At 40.7% G+C, this 22689-nt stretch overlaps 1 protein-coding gene across 1 annotated transcript in view; it reads right to left on the reverse strand.

Annotated features, from left to right (window-relative positions):
* Positions 1–22689, reverse strand: part of SREK1IP1 (SREK1 interacting protein 1) — a 51370-nt gene that overhangs the window by 12363 nt on the left and 16318 nt on the right. The window contains exon 4 of the mRNA XM_069962721.1: positions 6760–6832. Within this exon, the coding sequence (XP_069818822.1) occupies positions 6760–6832 (73 nt within the window). The remainder of the gene's footprint in view (positions 1–6759; positions 6833–22689) is intronic.

Raw genomic sequence — 22689 nt, forward strand, 5'->3', positions numbered from 1 at the left:
GGTATACTTGTATATAACGAGACTAAAACTCTTCTCATGCGCTGCTCCCTTGACTTAATGCGACTGATTTTGAAATAATAAAAACAAAAACATACGGAAATACAAAAGGAAGTTAAAATTATTAACCCTTTGAGGACCAGGCCCAAAATGACCCAGTGGACCGCGCAAATTTTGATCGTAGTGTTTCCGTTTTTCCCTCCTCCCCTTCTAAGAGCTCTAGCACTTTCAGTTTTTTATCTACAGGCCATGTAAGGGCTTATTTGTTACAGGAATAGTTGTACTTTGTAATGGCGTCATTCATTTTACCATAACATGTATGATGGAATTCCAAATATATTATTTATGAAGATATAAATTGGTGAAATCGCAAAAAAGAATGCAATATGGTAACGTTTGGGGGGTTCCTGTGTCTACATAATGCACTATATGGTAAAAGCGACATGATACCATTACTCTATAGGTCAGTACGAACACAACCATATGCAGGTTTACGCAGATTCTCTAATGTCATATATTTTTTTTAAATGAAATCCTTTTTTTTGGCAATTAATTATAAATAAAATGGGACTATTGTGACGCTTATAACGGTTTTATTTTTTCACCTATGAGGCTGTATGTGGTGTCATTTTTTCCGCCATGATCTCTAGTTTTTATTAATACCATATTTGTGAAGATCGGACGTTTTGATCACTTTTTATAGATTTTTTTATATATATAATGTAACATAAAATCGGTAATCCGCGCACTTTTTTCCCTCTTTTCGTGTACGCCGTTTACCGTTCGCAATGACGCTTGTTATATTTTAATAGATCGGACAATTACGCACGCTACGGTATATTATATGTTTATCTATTTATTTATTTTTATATGTTTTATTTATATAATGGGAAAGGGGGGTGATTTAGACTTTTATTGGGGGAGGGGTTTTGGGGTAGTGTGTTAGTGTTTTTAACTTTTTTTTTTTTACACATTTGAAGTCCCTTTGGGGGACTTTTACATTCACTACTTGGATTTTTACACTGATGAATGCTATGCCATAGGCACAGCATTGATCAGTGTTATCGGCGCTCTGCTCATTGAGCCTGCCTGTGCAGGCTCAGTGACCAGAGCGCCGATCGGACCGCACGGAGGCAGGTGAGAGAGCTCCGGCGGCCCGTTTTACCGATCGGGACCCCCGCAGTCACACTGCGGGGGTCCCGATCGGTAAGTGACAGGGGACTCCCCCTGTCACTTACACTTAAGGAGTTAATGACACGCGGCAGCGCGATCGCTGCAGCGTGTCATTACCGGTGAGGTCCCGGCTGCTGATTGCAGCCGGCCCCCACCTGCTATGAAGCGCGCTCCGCTCCGGAGCACGCTTCATAGCGGGAGAAACACCCAGGGCGTACAGTTACGCCCTAGGTCGTCTGGGGACAGACTTCCATGGCGTAACTATACGCCCTGGGTCGTCTAAGGGTTAAAGAATCATTAAAAGAATTTAATCAGCTTACAGAATATGACACATTTTTGAATGAAAGAAATAAACGCATTGAGGAGCTGGAGGACAATTTAGTGCAATTTAAAAAATCTAAATTCTGCAGAGATGCATTTGACTATTGTCAAAATCAAGTAGATGATGGGAAGATGGGAAAGGGATAGGGATACATCCACACCCAAATCCATCTTGAAAAAAAGCTCGGTTCAGAGTGTGGAAAGTGTTTCCTATTAAAAAAAACCCAAAAACAAGCGCACAAAAAAAAACTTGCAGCGCGCAGGAGAGGAGGACGCAAGCACAGAGAATCTAGGAGAAGCCTCCAACCATAGGATACGGGATCGTCGCAAGAAGTAAATAGTCGTGTTCTGAATCTGTCCTCTAAACATTTATCTCCGGAACAGGTCGAGGTTTTGTCTATTTGGCTGAATTTTGCCCCTGTAAAAAACTTTGATCTATTCTCATCAATTTTAGATGTTAACACATTTATGAGGGATTTAACCCTTAAGAGACATTTCTTTACAGATGAGGAAAATTTGAACCGAAGTGTGAACTATGGTCAACAGGAGAATACCTATAGAGGGCTATTGTTCCAGGATCAGGTAATTTTAAACTGCCTAAGTGACTTACAGACGGATAGGGAAAGTACATGTACCCAGGCAAGATCTCAGAACTTTAAAATACAAAACCCACAGTACTATCCGGTACAAACTAAAGTCCCGCAAATGGACAGTTTTCAGGAAATTATATTGAGAGAATTGGACAAATTATCAGAAACCACTAAGGACAAGTTTGTCAAGCAAAATCTAACAAAGAAACAAAAGAAGGCATACCAAGAGTTAAAAAACATGGACAATGTGACGATAATAAACTCTGATAAAGGGGGACTAATAGTAGTGATGGACGAAGACATGTATAACACACAAATGTCTAATATGCTCATTGACAGTTCAGGGTATGAAAATTATTTTTATGTCCCGATAATCCAACTATGTCCATCATGTACGGACTTCCCAAAACCCAAAAGGGGTGTGCTCCCTCCCCCTATGAGACCTATTGTATTGGGGAGGGACTCTCTGTGCGAGGGATTATGCTCCTGGCTTGACCAGTTGCTGCAGCCCCTCGTGCAGAGATTCCCTGGATTCCTACGAGATACGGGAGAAGTGCTGTCGGCCCTGTCAGGTTTGGAGTGGCAAGACCATTATACATGGCTAGGTCTTGATCTAGTCTCGTTATATACGAGTATACCACATGCACTAGCAATGGAGGCACTTACATACCATCTAGACACACATAGCCCCTATGGAGAAGATCTAAAAAACTTCATGAAGGATGCTGCTTGGTTCCTGATGAACCATAATTTCTTAATGTCAAGACAAATTTTATCTCTAGAAGAGTAGAGTTTCTATGGGGGATGGGGATTACAGTTCACCTTTTATTCGCATAAAAGTAAAGTAGTATTTCTTGATCTTGAATTAGAAGGCATCTCTGGCAGAGAAATTCATACACAAACTCATCGTAAACCTATATCAGGGAATACAACATTGCATGCGTCTAGTTGCCACCCTAGGCACACTTTGTGGGCTATACCTACGGGTGAAATTACACACATGCGCAGAAATTGCAGTTCGGAGATAGCTTATAGGGAAGAAAAAGATGTGTGTAAGCAGAGACTTAAAGCACGAGGGTATGCAGACTGGATGATCCGTCATGCGGAGAGGAAGGTGCATAATAAGAACAGAGGGAAACGTCTGCATGATGGATCAAACAGACAGCAAAAAATAAAACAACCCAGAAAACCTATGCTTGTATTACAGTATAGTCCCCAATTTAATAAAATAAAATCTATTATCAATCAAAATTTATATATTCTAAAGGAGGACAACATATTGGATAAAGTACTAGCACAAGGGATAAACATAGTTTCACGAAGGGCTCGTACATTGGGAAGTGATTTGACACCATCTTTCCCCAGGAAGAAAAGAACTAAAGGTACATGGCTGGAAACCAAAGGCTTTTTTAAGTGCGGAGGCGCCCCATGTAAAACATGTTCACATGCTATGCAATGCAAAACCGTTACTGACACACAACATAAAACGGAATGTGAAATTCGTAGCTTTTTGAATTGTAATAGTCAGAATGTGGTGTATCTTATAGCATGCATGTAGTGTGACAAATACGTCATGGGGTGCACAAGTAGAAAATTAAAAAGAATAAATGAACATCTATATGATATCCAACATGTTACAACCAGGGGCTTATCAGGAGCAACGAAACACATTGTAGATAAACATCAGGGCTCAACTGAATTTTTTCAGGTAATAGCTATAGAAAAGACATTGAAATCATCAAGAGGGGGAAACATTCAGTCAAGATTGAAAAACAGAGAGGCATATTGGATGTTCAAACTAAATACATATGCCCCATTGGGTTTAAATTTACGAAGATAAATATTTTTACATTATTAGAATATATCTCTCTGCTGCATTTATTATAATTATTATTTATTATTATTATTTATTTATTATAATAATATAGTATAATTATGTATCCTTTTGCTGGTATTCTATGTATTATTTTATGCATTGTCGTATGATTAATGTATCAACTAGTATGGATAGGGTTAAGTGTCTTTTTCCACAGCGAGCTAGTGAACTTTAGATACTGATTAGATGTAGTCTGCACGTGTGGTAGGTGGGAGTGCATTATGTATTGTATTGTGCTATATGTATTTATATCACGGCTCAGTAGAGTAAAGACAGCGAAGAGTAAGAGTGAAAATACCACACTTGAAACGCGTCAGCGTTTTTTGTGCTGGGGGACTGTGAATGGGATGTGAAACTTTTTTGCCACATTCAAGTCTGCTTGATCGTTTGTTTCCTACTATTGGGTACATAGACAGACACAGAGTGGGAGCAGCGGCTCATTAAGTCAGCGGTGCTCCCCTGCCGCCACTCCTATTACATGGGCGCTGACTTAATCATGACCTTTAAGACCCTGATTAGTGATAACATGCTTGTCGGCTTATGTTGACGGTTAATATTGATGCTTGTTGACTTTTAACATGTGCTATTACACTAAACGATTATCGGCCCAAATGGTTGGTATTTGGCCAAGTCTCTGCACAGATCATCCCGGCCAGTACTGCATCTTTATGGCCAGTGTTCTGATGCGGGCGCATCAGAACTCCCCTTAGGACACAATGAAGCAAGCGGCCGGAGCCGCTCGCTTTATTGTGTGCACTGACAGGGTTTCCTACGGCCCCTATTCACTGAATTGCAGCTGGGATCCCATAGAACAATAGGCTATGTTCCTCTCCGCACAAAGTACGGCTGTTGTTGCCGATGGCAACAACGGCTGTACTTTTACGTAGTGTGAACATAGCCTTCTACAGTATATGTAACTGTACTGCGTTGTAGTATACACAAATGCAGGCGCCATATATGTTGCATGTACACCCCTCACAAAGTAATATTTTATAATATTCCATATGTAAAAGTGTTAAGTAGGGTGGCTGCAATACTGCACAAGCTGAAAAGCACATCCCAAGTCCTGCAGTCCCCTCTACCAGGATTACAGTATATATTACATACAGTAAAGTTACAGCATATGGCACTGTCGGGGGAATATTTACTCGTAGGGAGAGCAGAGCCACCCAAGATGACAGGCACAACCTAACAACTGACTGAAAAGGAAGAAGGAACAATGAGCCTAATTACTAAGATTGTCTGATTTACAACTTCTCTCTGATTGCCCTTAGTAAACTAGGCATTTTTTTCTCATAACAGAACTAAAACTTAACCTTCCATTTAGGTTATGTTCACACAACGTATAAACAACGGCCATTATTTGGCACTCAATGAAAATTGCATTACACTAACTGATGAAGCGCACATGTGTGTGAAACGGCTGTTACAGTTCGTACTGAGGAGTGTCTGGTGTCCCCACCCGAGATGAAGTGTCCTGCCGATTGTTACCAGGAATAAAGAATTTGCATATACTGGTGAGTGCCCTTAGCTTTGTTTCTACAATTGCACGTCTGTTCACAATATTTATGCTAGAGGAGCACCTCCACAGAAATAAGGCCACTAGACCCATACATGCTAAGTTCATGCTATTTTCTGAGAGCCTTGCAGTGAAGTAGTGTCGGTGTCTTTTCTACTCATTCATTGCATTGAATAGGTTTTATATTCCTTTTAATTTTCCACAGAGTTTTGACTTATTGTAGGAAGTGGAGTATTAAAGGGGTATTTAGGTTCCTGTGTAAAAATTAAAATGCTGCAGAGGAGCTGATCTGGCTGAAACGGACTGCCCCTGCGTCTTTGAAACAGGAGGAAGAGAGAAGATCAGAGCAGAACTGGAGCAGCGGGGGACTGTGGCTAGGTAAGTATTATTTTTGTCTATTTCCCCCAGCCCCACAAACGTGTTAGTGTTAACATTGGGGCAGAATACCCCTAACCAATAACAGCAGTTATTCATCGTATTAAAAAAGTGACAAATCAATGATAAACCTATTAGGGTTTTTTTTTTTTTTTCATCTGTCTGGAATATCTGTGCACGTGTAAAAAAACAAAAACAAAAAAAACCTCACTCGATCAGCATGCATGAACTGATCTACAAAACAGTTGAGTCTACTAGCCAACATTTATGCTGTAAGCTGCAATTCACCTTCCTAACTGCTGAATAATGGCTTTTAGGTCAAGGAGACACATGGTACCTCATATCTGTCTACACTTCCATATTGTGGAACTACTTTTATTCTCCAGTGCAAAGTGTCAGAGAGGCTTTTCCAAGCTCCTGATCTACTGCATGCAGAGTGTAATGATGACCTGGAGGAGTTGGAGGATGGCAAGGGGGATCAAATGCTGTGTTGGCATTTTAGGTAAATAGTTTAATAAAATTATAAAAAGTGAAAACAACATTCATTAAACATATAGAGCCTGTTTTTAAGTCAAGCTACTGTACAATAGACATAAAAGTCATGACAATCCAAGTCACATATTTAGACATGGGATCCATATGCCGTATAGTCTTAAAGAACAGAGATGTAATTACCGTTCTCTGCATGCTCCCATTTCTCATTATGTTCTGCTGCCTTTCTAGAAGACTCATTTAATAACTCACAATTTAAAATAAAATCTACAACGTACACAGTAAAATAGTTCCCTATGTTACAAGTATATTGCATGCAACATTTTCTGTATCTGGATAAATGCTCAGCATTTCTAAAGGTTATTGCTGTCAATAACTGTGAGTTCAGCCGCATGCTGACAGCAATCGCAAATTACCTTTTCCTTGGCTTCTTAGATTTTGTTTTCTCCTTCTTTTTCTTCAGCTTTTTCTTCCCAACTTCTTCAGCACCTGATACAATGCAGAGTGGGAGTTAAAAAAGATATATATGATTGCAGACACTTTAAGCTTTGTGTTATCTCAACGGCGCACACATAGCCTTCTGCATTCTAAAGTGATAGAAAATCACAGTAGCAGATGGAAATAATAAATGAAATTCCATGGAGAAAGACAGAGACATATTTGGATGTGAGATGTTACAAATTAAAGGGGTACTCTGACAGAAAAGAATTCATATGTACCGGTGTCATAAAGTTATGCAGATTTGTAAATTACTTAAATTTAAAAATCTCAAGTCTTCCAGTACTTACCAGCTGCTGTATGTCCTGCAGGAAGTGGATTTTTTTTTCTTTCTGCTGACACCTCTGTGACAGGAAATATTCAGGGTTCTCTATGGGGATTTGCGACTGCGCTGGACAGTTCAAATAATTAAAAAAATCTGTATAACTTAAAAAACATTTTTTCCCCAGAGTACCCCTTTATTGTTAAGCCCCATGTTTTCTTGTATAAACAAATAAAAATGTAAGAAGCTTCTTTACGGATTATGATCTTGTGCTACATATCCACAGTTCAGGGCTAAATGAGAAATTCATTTTATTTAGGTGTAGGTTTGTTATCAAGACCATCACCATCCATATCAATGGGAATTCACACATGTTGTTTTTCAAAGGTCTATGGCACGGGTACGCTGTGGTATAATGTTATAATGCCTATTCAAGATATCCTGACTTAGTGGGAGGTGAACCAGGACGTATAAGGTATGTATGGGAAAAGTAGACATTAAAAATATCAAATTAAAAAAAAAAAAAAAAAAAAAAAAGACAAATTAAAAACAAAAAATAGGTGAAGAAATAAACAGTAACTTAACAGTGTTTTTATAAATAAATACCTGGTTTGTTTTAATAAAGAACTGTCTATCTGAACTTTTGATACACATATACAAAAGAACGATTAAAAAACCCACTTTAGTAAGGTAACCATAAATACAAAGGCAAAGGATAAAAAAAAAACACACATAAAGCAAACATGAACTGTTAAATGGAAAAACAACATGTAATTGGCAACCTTGCAGTGCATTCATATTGAAATTATATTGTGCCGCTGGTTGGTGTTATGAGGCACGAGAATACCAAGAAATACACAATAACAGCATTTTACACTGCAAGTACATGGAAGACATAAATAACATGACTGTAAATAGGAGACAGGGAAGAGGCTTTCTTTGTTGGTGGGTGTAGGATTATAATGATCGTCATTTAGAGGACTGATGGTCTATGGGAGGTCTATAAATGTTCTATAGTTTAAAGAAAATAGCTTTCTTCTTACATCTATATTCTATAGTGGTTATAGCTTAAGCCTTATAGGATCCAATAGACTTCCAGTGAGTATAATAACGATGACAGGCATAATACACTGCAATATAGTGAGCTATGCAATAGATCATAGGATTTTATATTTAAGTCCTAGAAGTTCTATAGATTACAGAAATAACTTTAAAATATTACAAAATTGAGGACCTGTCCTCTGGATAGATACGCCATGAATATCATATCAGTGAAGATCCAACTGCTGGTACCTTTGCAGTCAGACCGCCTCTAATCCTCTACACAACATTTATTATTTACCAGGTTCACCTCTGTTTATTAGGGGCTATATACTCCTGTGGGTGCAAGGCGGGGAGGAATCGTGGTCTCTCCCCTCGCCACATTTATTATGGAAGGAGGTGTAGACTTGGTACGCCAGGCGCAGGCCGGATTTACTAAGAGGCACGCACCGGGGGAAAGGGGGTGGGCCTAATTTACGATTATGCCGGTCTTCAAAGTTGTTCTTTTTTTTTTTTGGTTCAATATTTTATTGGTTTTCGGCATTGTGACTAAAATAAATATTTTGTACAGTATCTCATGCACGATATTATGAGAGGATGTTAATTACTTAACAACATAAGATAAAAGAAAAAATTAAATTTCTGTAGTGTACAAATCAAAACATAAAATATCCCAAAAAGAGTCCCTTAGTATGTTCCGTAGAAGTTGAGAGGTGGGAAAGTTGAAGTCTGTAATCAGTGAACATTACTATATGCATATAAATTATACTGTTAGAATGTAGTTAATAAAAGGAGGCTATATGATCCAATAATAGAACAGTTTCTTACTCGTACCTAATACCAGAATATCTTAAAGAAAGACAATAGACTGAGGAACAAGACAAAGACAAATATAAAATAAAGAGTAAAAATTACGAAAAGACATAATGTAAAACACAAAGCACAAAACACACGATCAAATCCAAGATGTCAATCCAAACGGATAAACAGAGTTCACTAGGCGATAGATCGCTAGATAGATGTGACATATCTCAGGAACTACATACCGTATTTTTCGCTTTATAAGACGCACTTTTTTTCCTCCCAAAGTGGGAGGAAAAACTAAGTGCGTCCTATAAAGCGAAGACAGCTCCAAGCAGTGCCGAGCACCGCTGCGTCCCGCCCACTAAGCTGTGCAGGGAAGCAAGAAAGCTGTCCCGCCTGCCCAGCAGCCCCCTCCATTGCCGCTCACTATGCATATGCATAGTAAGCTGCCCTGAGCGACCCCCTCCGCTCACCCAGCTCGCCCCCTCTATCGCCGCTTAGCTGACAGCCAAAGCACAGGAAAGTGCAATGAGCAGCACTTTCCTGGGCTCCTTATCGGCTGTTAGCTAAGTGGCGATGGAGGGGGAGGGATGGGCGGGCGGACGGGGTCGCTCAGGGCCGCCCACTATGTATAGCTCCCTGTCCGCTCCCAACTGTCCCGGACTCACCTGTTCGCTGGTCCCAGTAGCTCCTCTCCCGGCAGAGCGCGCACTCCCGTCATCCTCCAGCGTGGGGTACAGAGACGCAGACTGTGCCGAATGTGTTCTGCAGCCTCTATAATTCATTCATGCTTTGTTGTTTTTCTGGTCGGGCCACACTATATGGGGGCATTGGCTATTATGGGGGGCACTATATGGGGGCATTGGCTACTATGTGGGGCACTATATGGGGGCATTGGCTACTATGTGGGGCACTATATGGGGGCATTGGCTACTACATCGCCTCGGACTACTATCTGACCGGACCCACTGACATCCTCTGACCCCTCCAGTAACCAACACTGTGACTGTTTACATCTGGGAGAGCTAAGTATATCTGTTATCTCTCTTTATGATTCACTCATTCTCTATTTATAGCCTCCACGGCGGATGCCGGGATGTGTCTGTGGGATGTAACCATTGGGCTTATGTATCATGTTTGACTACTGGAGACATGTAGGGGGTCAGTGTATATTGTGACATTATTTATCCCATACATCAGGTGGTCAATTGTGTTTGTTGGTTGTTTGGCCCCATATACTAGGTGACTAAGTACATTCTGCACCTGGGTTATGGTGGATGCTATGAATTTACCATCTACTGTTACCATGATCATGTTACTCTACTGCTAAACAATTGGTATACCCTAGTGTGGTCCGTATTGTGATATCCTATATCCATTACAATTATATTCTAATCTATCGTATAAGAGACACCTTGTTTCCCTGAAGAACCTGTGCAACTAGACAGGAGAAACGCGTTGAATGTATATATAGATTACTGTATATAGGGTGTTGGCTGGGGCACTTTTGGTTTGCCCTTCTTTTTTTTTTTTTTATATCTCATGAGTTTTTTGTTGTCACCTTTTTTTTTTCCCCTGCACCTAGTGGTTAGGAAGGGACTGATACGGTGGTTGAGGCCACCCTATTAAGTAGGTGGGTTACCCCAAAAGGCAGGGTGAGACAATATATGTTATGTAGCTGTGAGTGAGCACATTTCTCCCCTGACCATTTATCTGTGAATATTTTTTCAGTCTCCTATCCTCAAGCACTACAAACATTAGGTACAGGAACACACTAACACTATTTGTCACGGTTTTGTTTTTGGACTTTAGAATGTTTGTAATAAAAGTTATGTTTTATATGCCTTAGGGCAGCGCTTCTCAAACTGTGAGGCGCGTCTCACTGGTGAGGCGCAGCTCACAGTCTGGTGAGGCGCAAGGTCCCTGTCTGTTCCGGCACCAGGGGTGTTGCTAGGAATAAAGGATAGCCCCGAACGGTCTGGTGCGCAGGACGGCACTGTTACAGCTGGAGCTGCTGCTGTGTGCTGCAGTGCCCGGGCTGGGGGGGAGGGGTGCCGAGAAGACACTGCTACTGTTACTTGCTGCGCTCCCAGATTTTAAGTCCTCTGCTTATCAAAAAGTTCGGGCCTTCATGGAAACGTATCCATGGAGACCCAAACTTGTGGATTAGTGGTGGATGCAGTGTGGCTGGTGACAGGAACATTGTTAGCTGCAGGCAGACATCGGGACCTGGCAGAGCTGCTGGAGGCCAGGGAGCACCAGAAGGTGCTGGGCAGGAGCAGGGGCACTTGGGGAAGGGAGGGGGTTGATATGGAGTCATTGCTCCAGATTACGTCCCTGTCACACATGAGACAGGAGACTGTACAGTGCAGACCAGAAGCGCCCCTCCCCCGCCTCGTGATCCTCCTCACACACAGCCCCCTCCACTATGAATGTGCTCTTTGTGTACCCTGTGTGTACTGTATGTATATAAATGTGCTCTGTGTGTGCTGTATGTATATGGATGTGCTCTGTGTGTCCTGTATGTATATAAATGTGCTCTGTGTGTGTGTGTGTGCTCTGTATATACTGTATGTATAAGGATGTGCTCTGTGTGTACTGTATGTATATGGATGTGCTCTGTGTGTTAATTGCTGTTCGTGGTGGGTCAGAGAGGTTTAATTGCAGGCATTGGGGGTGAAGGGGGTTAATTGCAGGCAGAGGGGTAACATTACTACTATGAGTGGCACAGCAGGGGCATTATTACTAAATAGAGTGGCACAGCAGGGGCATTATTACTAAATAGAGTGGCACAGCAGGGGCATTATTACTAAATAGAGTGGCACAGCAGGGGCATTATTACTAAATAGAGTGGCACAGCAGGGGCACTATTTGAGTTATTAACTATTTGTGGGGCACTGATGTGTTACTATTGGGGCAATTAACTAGTTGTGGGGCTCTGATGTGTTACTATTGGGGTTATTAACTAGTTGTGTAGCACTATTTGGGTTATTATTTGTGGGGCACTAGTGGGGTTGTAAATTATTAGTGGGGCACTCTGACAGTGCCAGGAGCCCTGCATGCACAGAAATGGGGTAAGGAGGAGAGAGGAAGCTGACACAGAAATAGGAGGTTAAGAATGGAATCATACTGGTGTGTGTGTAAACTGCCAGGTGAGTAGAGGGGTGGGTTACGAAGAAAGGAGTGCTGCACTGTGGTGCTAGTTTACAGGTGGAGCAGTATGTGGTGTTGGGTTTTTGCCGATGGAGCAGTATTTATTTCTGCACTTTGGTGCTTATTTGGCAGTGCTCTGGGATATAATGTGCACTACATGGCAGTATTAGGCATTGCATAGTAGTATGTGTTTGTTGGTGAGGCCCGAGCATCAATATGGATCCCCAGGTGAGGCCCGAGAACAAAAAGTTTGAGAAGCACTGCCTTAGGGTGTGAACAGTTAAGTTGGAGGCAGCTCTAACGCTTCCTGGAAAACATTTATACAGCCATAGGCCAACACAGTACACAGAAAAAAACAAAACAAAAACCTTTTCCTTCAATATGTTCTAATATGGTGTCTCCCTCTCCCTGTCTGTATCCTCATTGACCATGGGCAGATAAAATGTTAGTCTACATTGCAAGCCAAAAATACCCAAAGGAATTTTGATACTAGCTATCCCCACACCAGACTTAAAGGGCTATTCTGGTGACATCATTTTATATTATTAATAATTATTACTGGTGTAAAAATTATAGGTTAAAAACATAATACAGTATATACTTATGGTGAGCATAAGTGATTTTGGGGTATTTTCACAGCATTAATCCTGTGCCAGAAGTCCAGAACTTCCTTTAATATATACATTGAGTAGTCCCTGGCATCCGCTCTCCCTCCTGAGACTTTGACCTTGATTGACCTTGTCTCAGGGAACTTGGATTGAGCTCCTCTCCAAGTTCCTCCAACTGATGTCCCATCTTCCATCCCACTGGAGAGATGGCCCGAAGGTGGTGACATCAGTCAGGGGGTGGGCTGGAACCTGAAGCCAAGATGAAGCTAAGGACCCTGCGGCAAATTGAAGTAAATCCTCTGAGGGAGGGGAAAACAGGGAAGAGGGATAACACAACTTATATTTTAAAAGAGGCAACGGACTTTGGGCAGAGCCAGACAACATAAAAACGGATCATAAATATACCATGATAAAGGTTAAGTTTCATTTTGGCACAGCCTCTGGCTGCCTCCATGTTTTCCAGTGCTCCATTAGGCTACATCCAACTTCTCCAGTCACCGGAAGTTAAATGCTAAGTATTTGGGTTTGGTAAGTTCGCTCAACAGTAGTTTTAATAAAACAATTGCCGACACCTCAGATCGTCTACACTTCGTGCTTCACATATGTCCAGTTTTATTGTCAAGAACAACGAGTTTTTTTCAGGAAGCCACAAAAATAAAAGAGTAGTGTTCACCCAATAGATAAACTTATGAACCCAGCTAAATTGTATCTAGAATGGGGTGAAACACTTAATCATTTCTAAGAAGTCCTAGCATCTAAAACAATTATGGGATCTCTGGTAGGAGAAACCTTTCACAGTCTGTCAATCACAATACTCAGTCGACGATTGCACTGAACCCTCAGCATTTACATAATGGAGCTGTTATATTTCACGAGAGCTTGTTAGCTGTGACAAATTCAGCTGCGCCATGCAGAGAGCTAACACATCTACAATCATCCACTTCTATGCTATGTGCGCCAAATGTCTTTATTGAGCTATGGCCAGAGAATGAGGCACCCTGCTTTTAATACCCATCTAATACAAATACTGATTATTCAGGTGAATATGAAGCAATCAAGAAATGATCACTGATCAAAATAAAGACCCCTTAGAGGACAGGAGCAAAAATAATCCTACCCTTATCAATTTCCAGAGGTTAGTCCACCCACCACCAAACAAAAGCCCACCCGGGGATCAGTTGTTAACAGAAGTGGCTGTTGTAAACCCTTATGATAAGCTGAAATGGCAATGGTATATTATCTTTTTTTATGTGCGCAGGGTTTATACACATGTATGAATGATGGGTGCAGGGGGGGGGTTGGTAAAGAAAGAGTCCTAAAGGTGAACAACTCACCGGAGCTCACAAACAGTCCATCTGGCATGCAGCCCTCACAAAGCTTTACTAGCCACAGTACTAAATATGATGTATATAAAGCATTGACTATATAAAGTTACATCACAGTTGATCAAGCAGATACTCCCTTCTATTGTAAAAGAGAGATGAGTGGGAACGTCATTTCTATTCTGGTAGTCTACAATATACAGTAAACATTTCAGGCAGGTGTGGGAAAAGATGCTGCAAAAATGAATGCTTTCATAAACAGAAGTAATAGTTTATTAAACAATAAGCAAAATGCATAGGGAATGAACAGAAGAGGAATATAAATCACTCCTGTATTTTGTGTGACTTCTCTTTCACAACAGCATCAAATCTCCTAGATAAAACTTACAAACAGTGGGGTAAATTTATCAAAAATGTGCCCCTGGCATACACCACGATAAAAGGCAAAGATTCTTACCTTTTCCGTGGCATACACTAGTCATAAGCCTGTTTGCCTGATGGTAATAGGAGTTTACATACAGAGCCCCAAGGAAAACACTGAGTGCAAGATACAACTGTTACAAGGGAAGATTTATCCACCTTAGGGCCTTTGCAAACTACAGAAATTGGGTAGATAAGCTCCGGCAGATTCCATGCCCACTCCCGCTTGAACATCTGGCTGTCTTACAGGCTCCATGGTATGGTTCGGCGGATTCCGCCATCAGTCCTTTTTAGGATGGACGGTGGAATCTTTCTGAATACAGCACACGGAATCCACAAGAGCTTATCCGCATGATTTCCATAGTGTGCAAGAGCCCCTACACAGAGAGAAAGACCTTACCAGAGAACACAGACAGTAGAACACACTGAAGGGATCAATAAGAGGGTGTACAAAAATTAATCAGTGTATTGATTTCTTTCACTCCACCCTTTGTCTCTTAGGGTGCCTTTGTCTTTAGAGATTTATCTGACAGATTTTTGAAGCCAAAGCCAAGAATGGATTTGAGAAAAAGAGAAATCTTAGTCTTTTCTTTATGACCTGTTCTCTGTTTATAGTCTGTTCTTGGCTTTGGCTTCAAAAATCTGTCAGATAAATCTCTCTGTGTAAATGCACCATAAGGTTACAGCAGAGGCAGAAGGACTGGATTCTCGGATGCCAGATCACAAGCAGTGCGGATGGTGAGTATACTCTGCTTGATATATGAATATCTGCGCTGTAAATTTCCATTTATTTTAATTTGGCTGCAAATCTCCTGTATACACAGAAAGATGTGCGACAGGAAACAAATATTTCTGAAAAGTTACAATCAGCTAATGATCGGGCTAATCGCAGTCACATTTACATGGGTTGACTGTAGCCATTTCAGCAATGCTCCTGCCCGTTAAATCGGCCAAATAAAAGTCCCTTAAACTACCTGGATGGACCAAATGCTGTATTTCAAAGGAATTCAGTAAGGTCTCTTTTACACATCAATTCTGTCCACATTTGCAAACCTATTTATTTCTATGGCCCTGTACACACACCCATACTTGTTACTTCTGAATTAGGCATAACACAGGACAGACTGACCTGCCCTGCATGTAATTTTCTGGTTGACAGACTGGTGGTATAATCACATGACCAAGCTGTAAAAATGAAATGTATAGATGCAGCTGAGCTGGGATGAAACAGAAGACACTGTTAGTAAATAAAATAAAATAAAAAACTACCTAAAAAAAAAAATCAACTGTCTTCCTCCAAATTTTGTACATGTTCAGCATGAAGACTGTATTTAATAATGAAACACATGACGGCAAATGTACATTTGCATATATGCCCTCGTTTCATAAGGACATACAAAATGTTATGATTATATATATATATATATATATATATATATATATATATATATATATACTATACAACAGTATCATACAGAGGCATTATGTGGTATTCTGCTTTGGAAAATTCTTGACTCTTGACTTGTTTAGTAAAATTCAGCAAAACCCTAACATGGGACCTGCATAAAAGTCTGCCTATAAAAATGTATTTTTATTATATATTTGGCAAATGTTAGCATGGCAGTGAGTATGATAGGTGTGCACTGCGAGGAGACTGCAGCTATAAGCATCCACTGCAATTACTTGTTCCTAAAAGAGCTACAATTACCAGTCTTGCCAATCCAGCACACTCAATGAAATGGTCAATCTTTAAAAAAATGATTTTACAGAAAATGTTTAAAATATTTAAAGGCTAAGCAAAGCTTAAAATAGTACAGCTTCTTTAGCAGGATGTTTTCACTTAAATTTATTCCAGAAACCAGTAACGGTTTGTCCTTCTGTATGGAGGATCTGGTTGCACTGGAGTGCAGCTGGCCATATGCAGTAAATACTTTTGACATGATGCTGTTAACCTGTTTTCTTTTTTAATATACTTTTAGGTATGGCTGGGCGATTAATCGAATTAATTTGAATGTTAGAACTGATAAGATTTTTTGTGAAAATCGTAAATTCAATTTTCACTAAAAATCATTGCGGGCGGGGCAGATGGCGCAGTACAGAAATGGGAGGTGTGGTACAGTGTCAGCTGCCCCAGTTCCCCTCAGTCACATCCAGCTCTCTCACTCACTCCCAGCTGGCCCAGTCCCCCTCAGTCACCCCAAGCTGGCCCAGTCCCCCTCAGGTGCCCCAGTCCCCCTCAGTCACCCCCAGCTGCCCCAGTCCCCCTCATTCACCCCCCAGTCACAGGGGGGAGAACTGTTAAACTGGGAAGCAATACAGTTGTTGTCTCAAACCTCATTAAAAATAGTATCTGACACTGCGAGAAAAAATTTAGCAAAATTAATTTAAAAAATAAATAAATCAAGATTTAAAATCGAGAATCGTCCAAATTAAAAAAAATAAATAAATCAAGATTTTGTTTTTTGGCCATATCGCCCAGCCCTACTTTTAGGATATGTTCAAACATAGTATTTCCATCAGTCTTTTCGCTTTTTTTTTTAAATTAAAATCAGTAGTAGGAAAGACAGGCCATAATTATAATGGAAATATTTGCACAGTTACTGTATTTTCAATCCAGTCTTGGTTTTCGTTAAAAAAAAGGCTGACGAAAATACTGATGGAAATACTGTGTGTGAACATAGCATAAGGCCGGCTTTACACAACATAAGACACAGGCCGCTCTATGACACGGCAGTGTTACAGAATGGCCGGTGTCAGTGAAGTTCAACCCAGCCGTTACTGCAGTAACAGTGTGCCCGTATTCCAATTACCCATAGCAGGCAATGTAAAGTGCGGTCAGAGCTGCACTTTACATTGTCTGCACAGTCAGTTTTGTGCGGCCGTTATTAAACGAATAGCAGTTGCACAAAAGTAACATGTCAGTTTTTCATGTGGCCGTAAGGAATCCCGGCCAGGGTGTATACACAGTGTATAGACTTAAATGCAATGTATATATTCAATTAATCACGGTTGGTGTTGCAATTTGCAACAACGGCCGTGATTAATTGAAAATATACTTTGTGTGAACTTAGCCTAAGATTGTAATAAAATGTAAAGGTCAAAAGCAGCATGTCAGCGATACTGCATATGGTCACATACACCACAACCAGATCATGTTTTTTCATCCATACATCTGTGGACAAGACCACAATGCGTGGTCCGTGATTGTGGGCGGCTCGCAGATCTGCTGCCAGCAATCACAGACTGTGCACTTGTTAAGGGGATCAAGTTTATGGACTGTAAAACAGACCGCATGTCCGGCTTTTTTGTGGAACAGATCAGCGGCCAAGAAATCCATTTTCCCAAACTGATGTGTGGATGACATTATAGAAATCAATGGGTCCTTTTACTTTCCTTAAATCAGGGTTTTGATTTACAGGTTGTTCAGAAGAATAAAATAAAATATTAAAAACAGATTAATTAAAAAAATGTAAACAATCTTCCCAATCCCTGTCTCCACACACAGGAAATGCCTGCTCCGCAAATCACTGGCCGAGATGGATCATAATGTTTTTTTTTTTTATTAGGCCTTCTTATCTGCCCCTATTTTTTTTTCTTCTTATGTACACTAACCTGTCATGGTCTGTAGAATTAAAAAAAGAAAAAAACTGTCATGACTGTACCTGTTAGGACCTTGGCATGGTCCTCGGCTTGTGGTATACATCTGAGACTGTGTTCTTTGTCATAAATTGATATATGTATGGTTCACCTGCACCAGTCTGAATACTGCTCAATTTGTTCTACCTTAGTAATTGTTTATGTACTACACCCCTCTCTTCTGTGCATAGATCCATTTGGTTAATAAACAGTTTACCTTTGTTTTGCTTTTGATTGACACACTGTCTTTTCCACTTCTCCTTCACCTTGTCAGCCTGGGTTCTGGGTCTCTGGTCCAATCACATGCTAGACTGGACCCCTAATCTCTTATTTATGCTTCCTTGGTTTATTAACACTCTGCTAGCTATTAGTCTTTTCTTGTAAAGCATGACAGTTTATTCCTTGTATCTTTGCTCTCTTTCTGTTTGTCCTTGTTTTGTGCATCATGGTATTGTAGGTAAGGAACTGTTGCGCAGTTGCCTGCAGTCCACTAGGGCTGTCTGAGGCTATTAGGCAGGGATATTTTACCATCGGCACAAAAGATGCTATAAGCTGATGAGCAGGTGTTTTTCCACTCTAGCAATGCAATGCACCTTGCCGATAATCAGCCTGTGTGAAAGGGCCTTAATACCTTAAGTATATAGATTCTTGCTGGAAACATTTCTGGTAGAGACGGGGACCTTACAGTTCGGGTTTGCGCAAACCCAATTGCTATTCCCCTGGGACTGCCTGAAAACAGCCATAAGCCATATGCATTTTAAATGTTTCCCAAGCAGCTCTAGGGCTGCATGCATCTTTACCAGCCAACAGAATTCAATGGCCAAACGATCGAGTTCGCACAGACCCAAACTTACTGTAAGTTTGTTTATCTAAAAATTTAACCAAGTTTGTTTATCTAAAATCTAAACAAAGTAATGTAACAGAATTTAAAAGAGAGAAGGAAAAAATGAAACTCCCTGTAATGTGTTGTAAGTAGATGACTACAGGACTGAAGTTCTGCACTACTTCCTAACTGACCTATCTGCAAATATGAAACCAACGCTGGATCCTAATGGAGGTGATCAGTATGAAGAACATAGGCCACCCAAATGATAATGGCAACAGTAAATCAAGTGGCACTCAATGGGCCGGAGGAAGCATGAGTGCTGAGAAAGCCTTTACTGCTGTTTGTGTACCTTGCCGATAGAATAAAGTACATTGGCCGTCTTAGGAAGCCGTGGTGAGTACCACATCATTTACTTCGGCTAACTTCATTCGAATGGACTATTTTACATCTATGGCTCAAAAAGCACAAGTGTATCTCAAGGAGGGAAACAATGAGAAGCAAATAATGTGTTTGTGAGATGCAGAGGCTTATGTCCTCTTTGGTAACCTACTGAACTCAAGTAATAGGGAGGAAAAAAAATATAATAAACCCAATGTTATTAATTAATGTAATGAACTGTATGGAAAATTTTCAGAGCTAAGAAATTAGCAGAGCTTCGGGTTATATGTGAGTGTTACCAAAGGCAAAGACACATATGTTTAAAGGAAATTAGCATTAGAAATAAAGCCATTGTAAAGTGGCTGCTGCAAATGTTAGAGACATTAAAGTGCGATTAATATGTAATATCAGTTTAAGTGATAAATAAAGTAAAAATGTTGATACAATGCACTTACTACCCCTGCCACCACTCACCCCAAACTGGGAAAATATACAACGTCTCAAACCCTAACACCTTAGTATGTACAGGTTGTGTTGACACCGTTCGCCCCATGGTAAAACTAACATGTTATTTATGTTCCTCAATCAGTACGATTGCAACAATAATGTACAAGTTTTGTTTTATTTGATGGCTTATAAAAAATTTAAATCTTTAAAAAAAAAAAAAGTTCTTCAAATTGCTCTATTCCCATCCTTATAACACTTTTATTTTTTGGTATTTAGGGCTGTGTGAGGTGTAATTTTTTTGCGCCGTGATCTGTACTTTCTATCAGTACCTTGATTGCATGTATGGGACTTTTTGATCGCTTTTTATTACAATTTTTCTGGACTTTATAAGACCAAAAATAATCAATTTTGCACTTTGGCAAGTTTTTACCCTTACTTCGTTTACCGTGCGAGATAAGGAATATGATAATTTAATAGTTCGGGTGATTACACACTTACAATACACTGATCAATAAGATCAGTGTTATGGCCCTATTACACGGGACAATTATTGTGCGAAAAATCGTTATATTGTTCGAATTTAAATGATAATCGTTCTGTGTAATTGCAGGCAACGATCAAAAAAATCGTTCGAGTCGTTGATCATTGATTTAGATCTGAACCTAAAATTATCGTTAATCGTTCGCTGTAATTCCGCATTTGTTCACTAATCGTTCAGTGTAAACATTGTTCATTGTTTTCCTGGGATCAGAAGAAATAAACGATCATAGTAGCGATCGCAATAACGATCATAGTAACGATCATAACTTACGACCATCGTTCTGTGTAATATGATGAACGATTTCAGGTTAATGATAAACAATCTTGTTGGCGATAGTTTATCATTAGTCGTTAATCGTTAAAAATCGCTCCGTGTAATAGGACCCTTAGATTGTTTAGGGCTGCTGCAGCCAGAAGCAATCTGTTGCCGAGCTGGGATCAGCGTCATACAGACGCTGAGGCCCGGCTTGGGCAGGAAGAAGGGATCACCCCTCCGCAATTGCATCGCAGGGGGGGGGGGGGGGGGGGGGGGGGGGGGGGGGGGGGGGCGATTCGTTGATCTCCCTCACTGGAAACCAGGGATGGGGCTGTAACGTTAGTTAGATGCAGCTGTCAGCTTTGACAGCTCCATCTAATTAGCCGGCCGCGGCGGCTAATACACGTGGTCCCTGGCTGTACATAACAGCCGGGTGCTGGGCGCTGCAGAGGGGGAGGGCGCCGGGAGCCCTCTCTGCATCTCTTTAACTGCGGCATGACGGGTATACCCTTCATGCCTCGTTAAGGGGTTAAATAAACTGTTAGAATAGAAAGTTATACAGATTTGTAAATTACTTCTATTAAAAAAAAGAAACGTAAGCACTTTTCAGCTGCTGTATGTCCTCCAGGAAGTGGTGTACTTTATCCAGTCTGACACAGTGCTCACTGCTGCCACCTCTGTCCATGACAGGAACTGTCCAGGGCAAGAGAAGTTTTCTATGGGGATTTGCTACTGCTCTGAACACTCCTTTCATAGACAGAGACGACAGCAGAGAGCACTGTGTCAGACTGTAAAGAATACACTGCTTCCAGGACATACAGCAGCTAATAAGTATGGGAAGGCTTGCATTTTTTTTTAAGTAGTAATTTATAAATCTGAATTTACAAATTCTGACACCAGTTGATTTAAAAACATTTTTCCCTCTGGACTACCCCTTTAAATATGATATTCAGAGGTTCATTACTTGGTAGTGTCAGCTGATCCTTTGTTTCTTGTTCCCCCAGCTCTTCTCCTATGAGAGTATAAGCCATCCAGGTGCTAGCACAAGTGCCACTTCAATGAAACTTACTGAACCACAATTTGCCGCTTAATTTTTCTCAACTCAATTACTGTGAACTACAAGAGAACTGTTCTACCACACAGCTTTGTTCAGGAGTCTTGGAGTTTATAACTGTTCAAGTGCCGGCTGTGAAGAAAATTAGGATAATTCTAGTATATTCTACAAGATCTATGGACATAATTTTCTTGGCATTAGTTTTGTGCAGTAATAAAAGTTCTTTGCAATAGTGTTGCTCTAACACATACACACGTGTTCTATATATGTCATTACATGAACAATGTAGGACTTTTATCACATTTTACTACGTTGGCTTCTACAAGTAAACTACATCTACATATAAACTATCCCAACTCACCTCTCTCCATGCCTCTCTAGCGCTGGATTGCTGTTCCCATCATGACCTGGCTGTAAGCCGCCCAGCCAATCAGTGACTGGGGCGGGATGCCGCTCTAGTGACTGATTGGCTGAGTGTGCAATCCATTAGCAGGGAAAGGCATTTTCCCATGAGTTGTTATGTCATCGGAAATTATTGTTATGTTCCCCCCTTTAAGCAGGACAAGGCACTATGACACAAGGGTCGTATGGTCATAGAACATGACAACGAGTTTTTCTTGCTTTTCTGGTTGTCGGAGTCGACTGATCTTAATCCTTTAGAGCTTGTCTAATAAATGAATGTTCTTCAATTTGAGTGAATAAATGAAATATTGTTCATTAGCTGCAGATGGCAATGGCTTAGAACACATGTGTGAAACTCTGGCTTTTTGGGCGAGGATGTTCGACCAGCCAAGGAAACCAATTGATTTCCTTAAAGCGACTCTGTACCCACAATCTGTCCCCCCCAAACCACTTGTACCTTCAGATAGCTGCTTTTAATCCAAGATCTGTCCTGGGGTCCGTTCGGCAGGTGATGCAGTTATTGTCATAAAAACAACTTTTAAACTTGCAGCTTCATGCCCTATGGCCGTGGCTTTCATTGTGTATGCATTAGGCTGGCACCTTCTCTCCGTCCCTCCTCCCCACCCTCTTCATCATTAGAAATGCTCCAGGCAGATTGTCTCCTGTGTGAACATTGCACAGGTGCCTTAACAATCAAGC

Source organism: Dendropsophus ebraccatus, chromosome 3, assembly GCF_027789765.1.
Source record: "Dendropsophus ebraccatus isolate aDenEbr1 chromosome 3, aDenEbr1.pat, whole genome shotgun sequence".
In the NCBI taxonomy this organism is placed as follows: domain Eukaryota; kingdom Metazoa; phylum Chordata; class Amphibia; order Anura; family Hylidae; genus Dendropsophus; species Dendropsophus ebraccatus.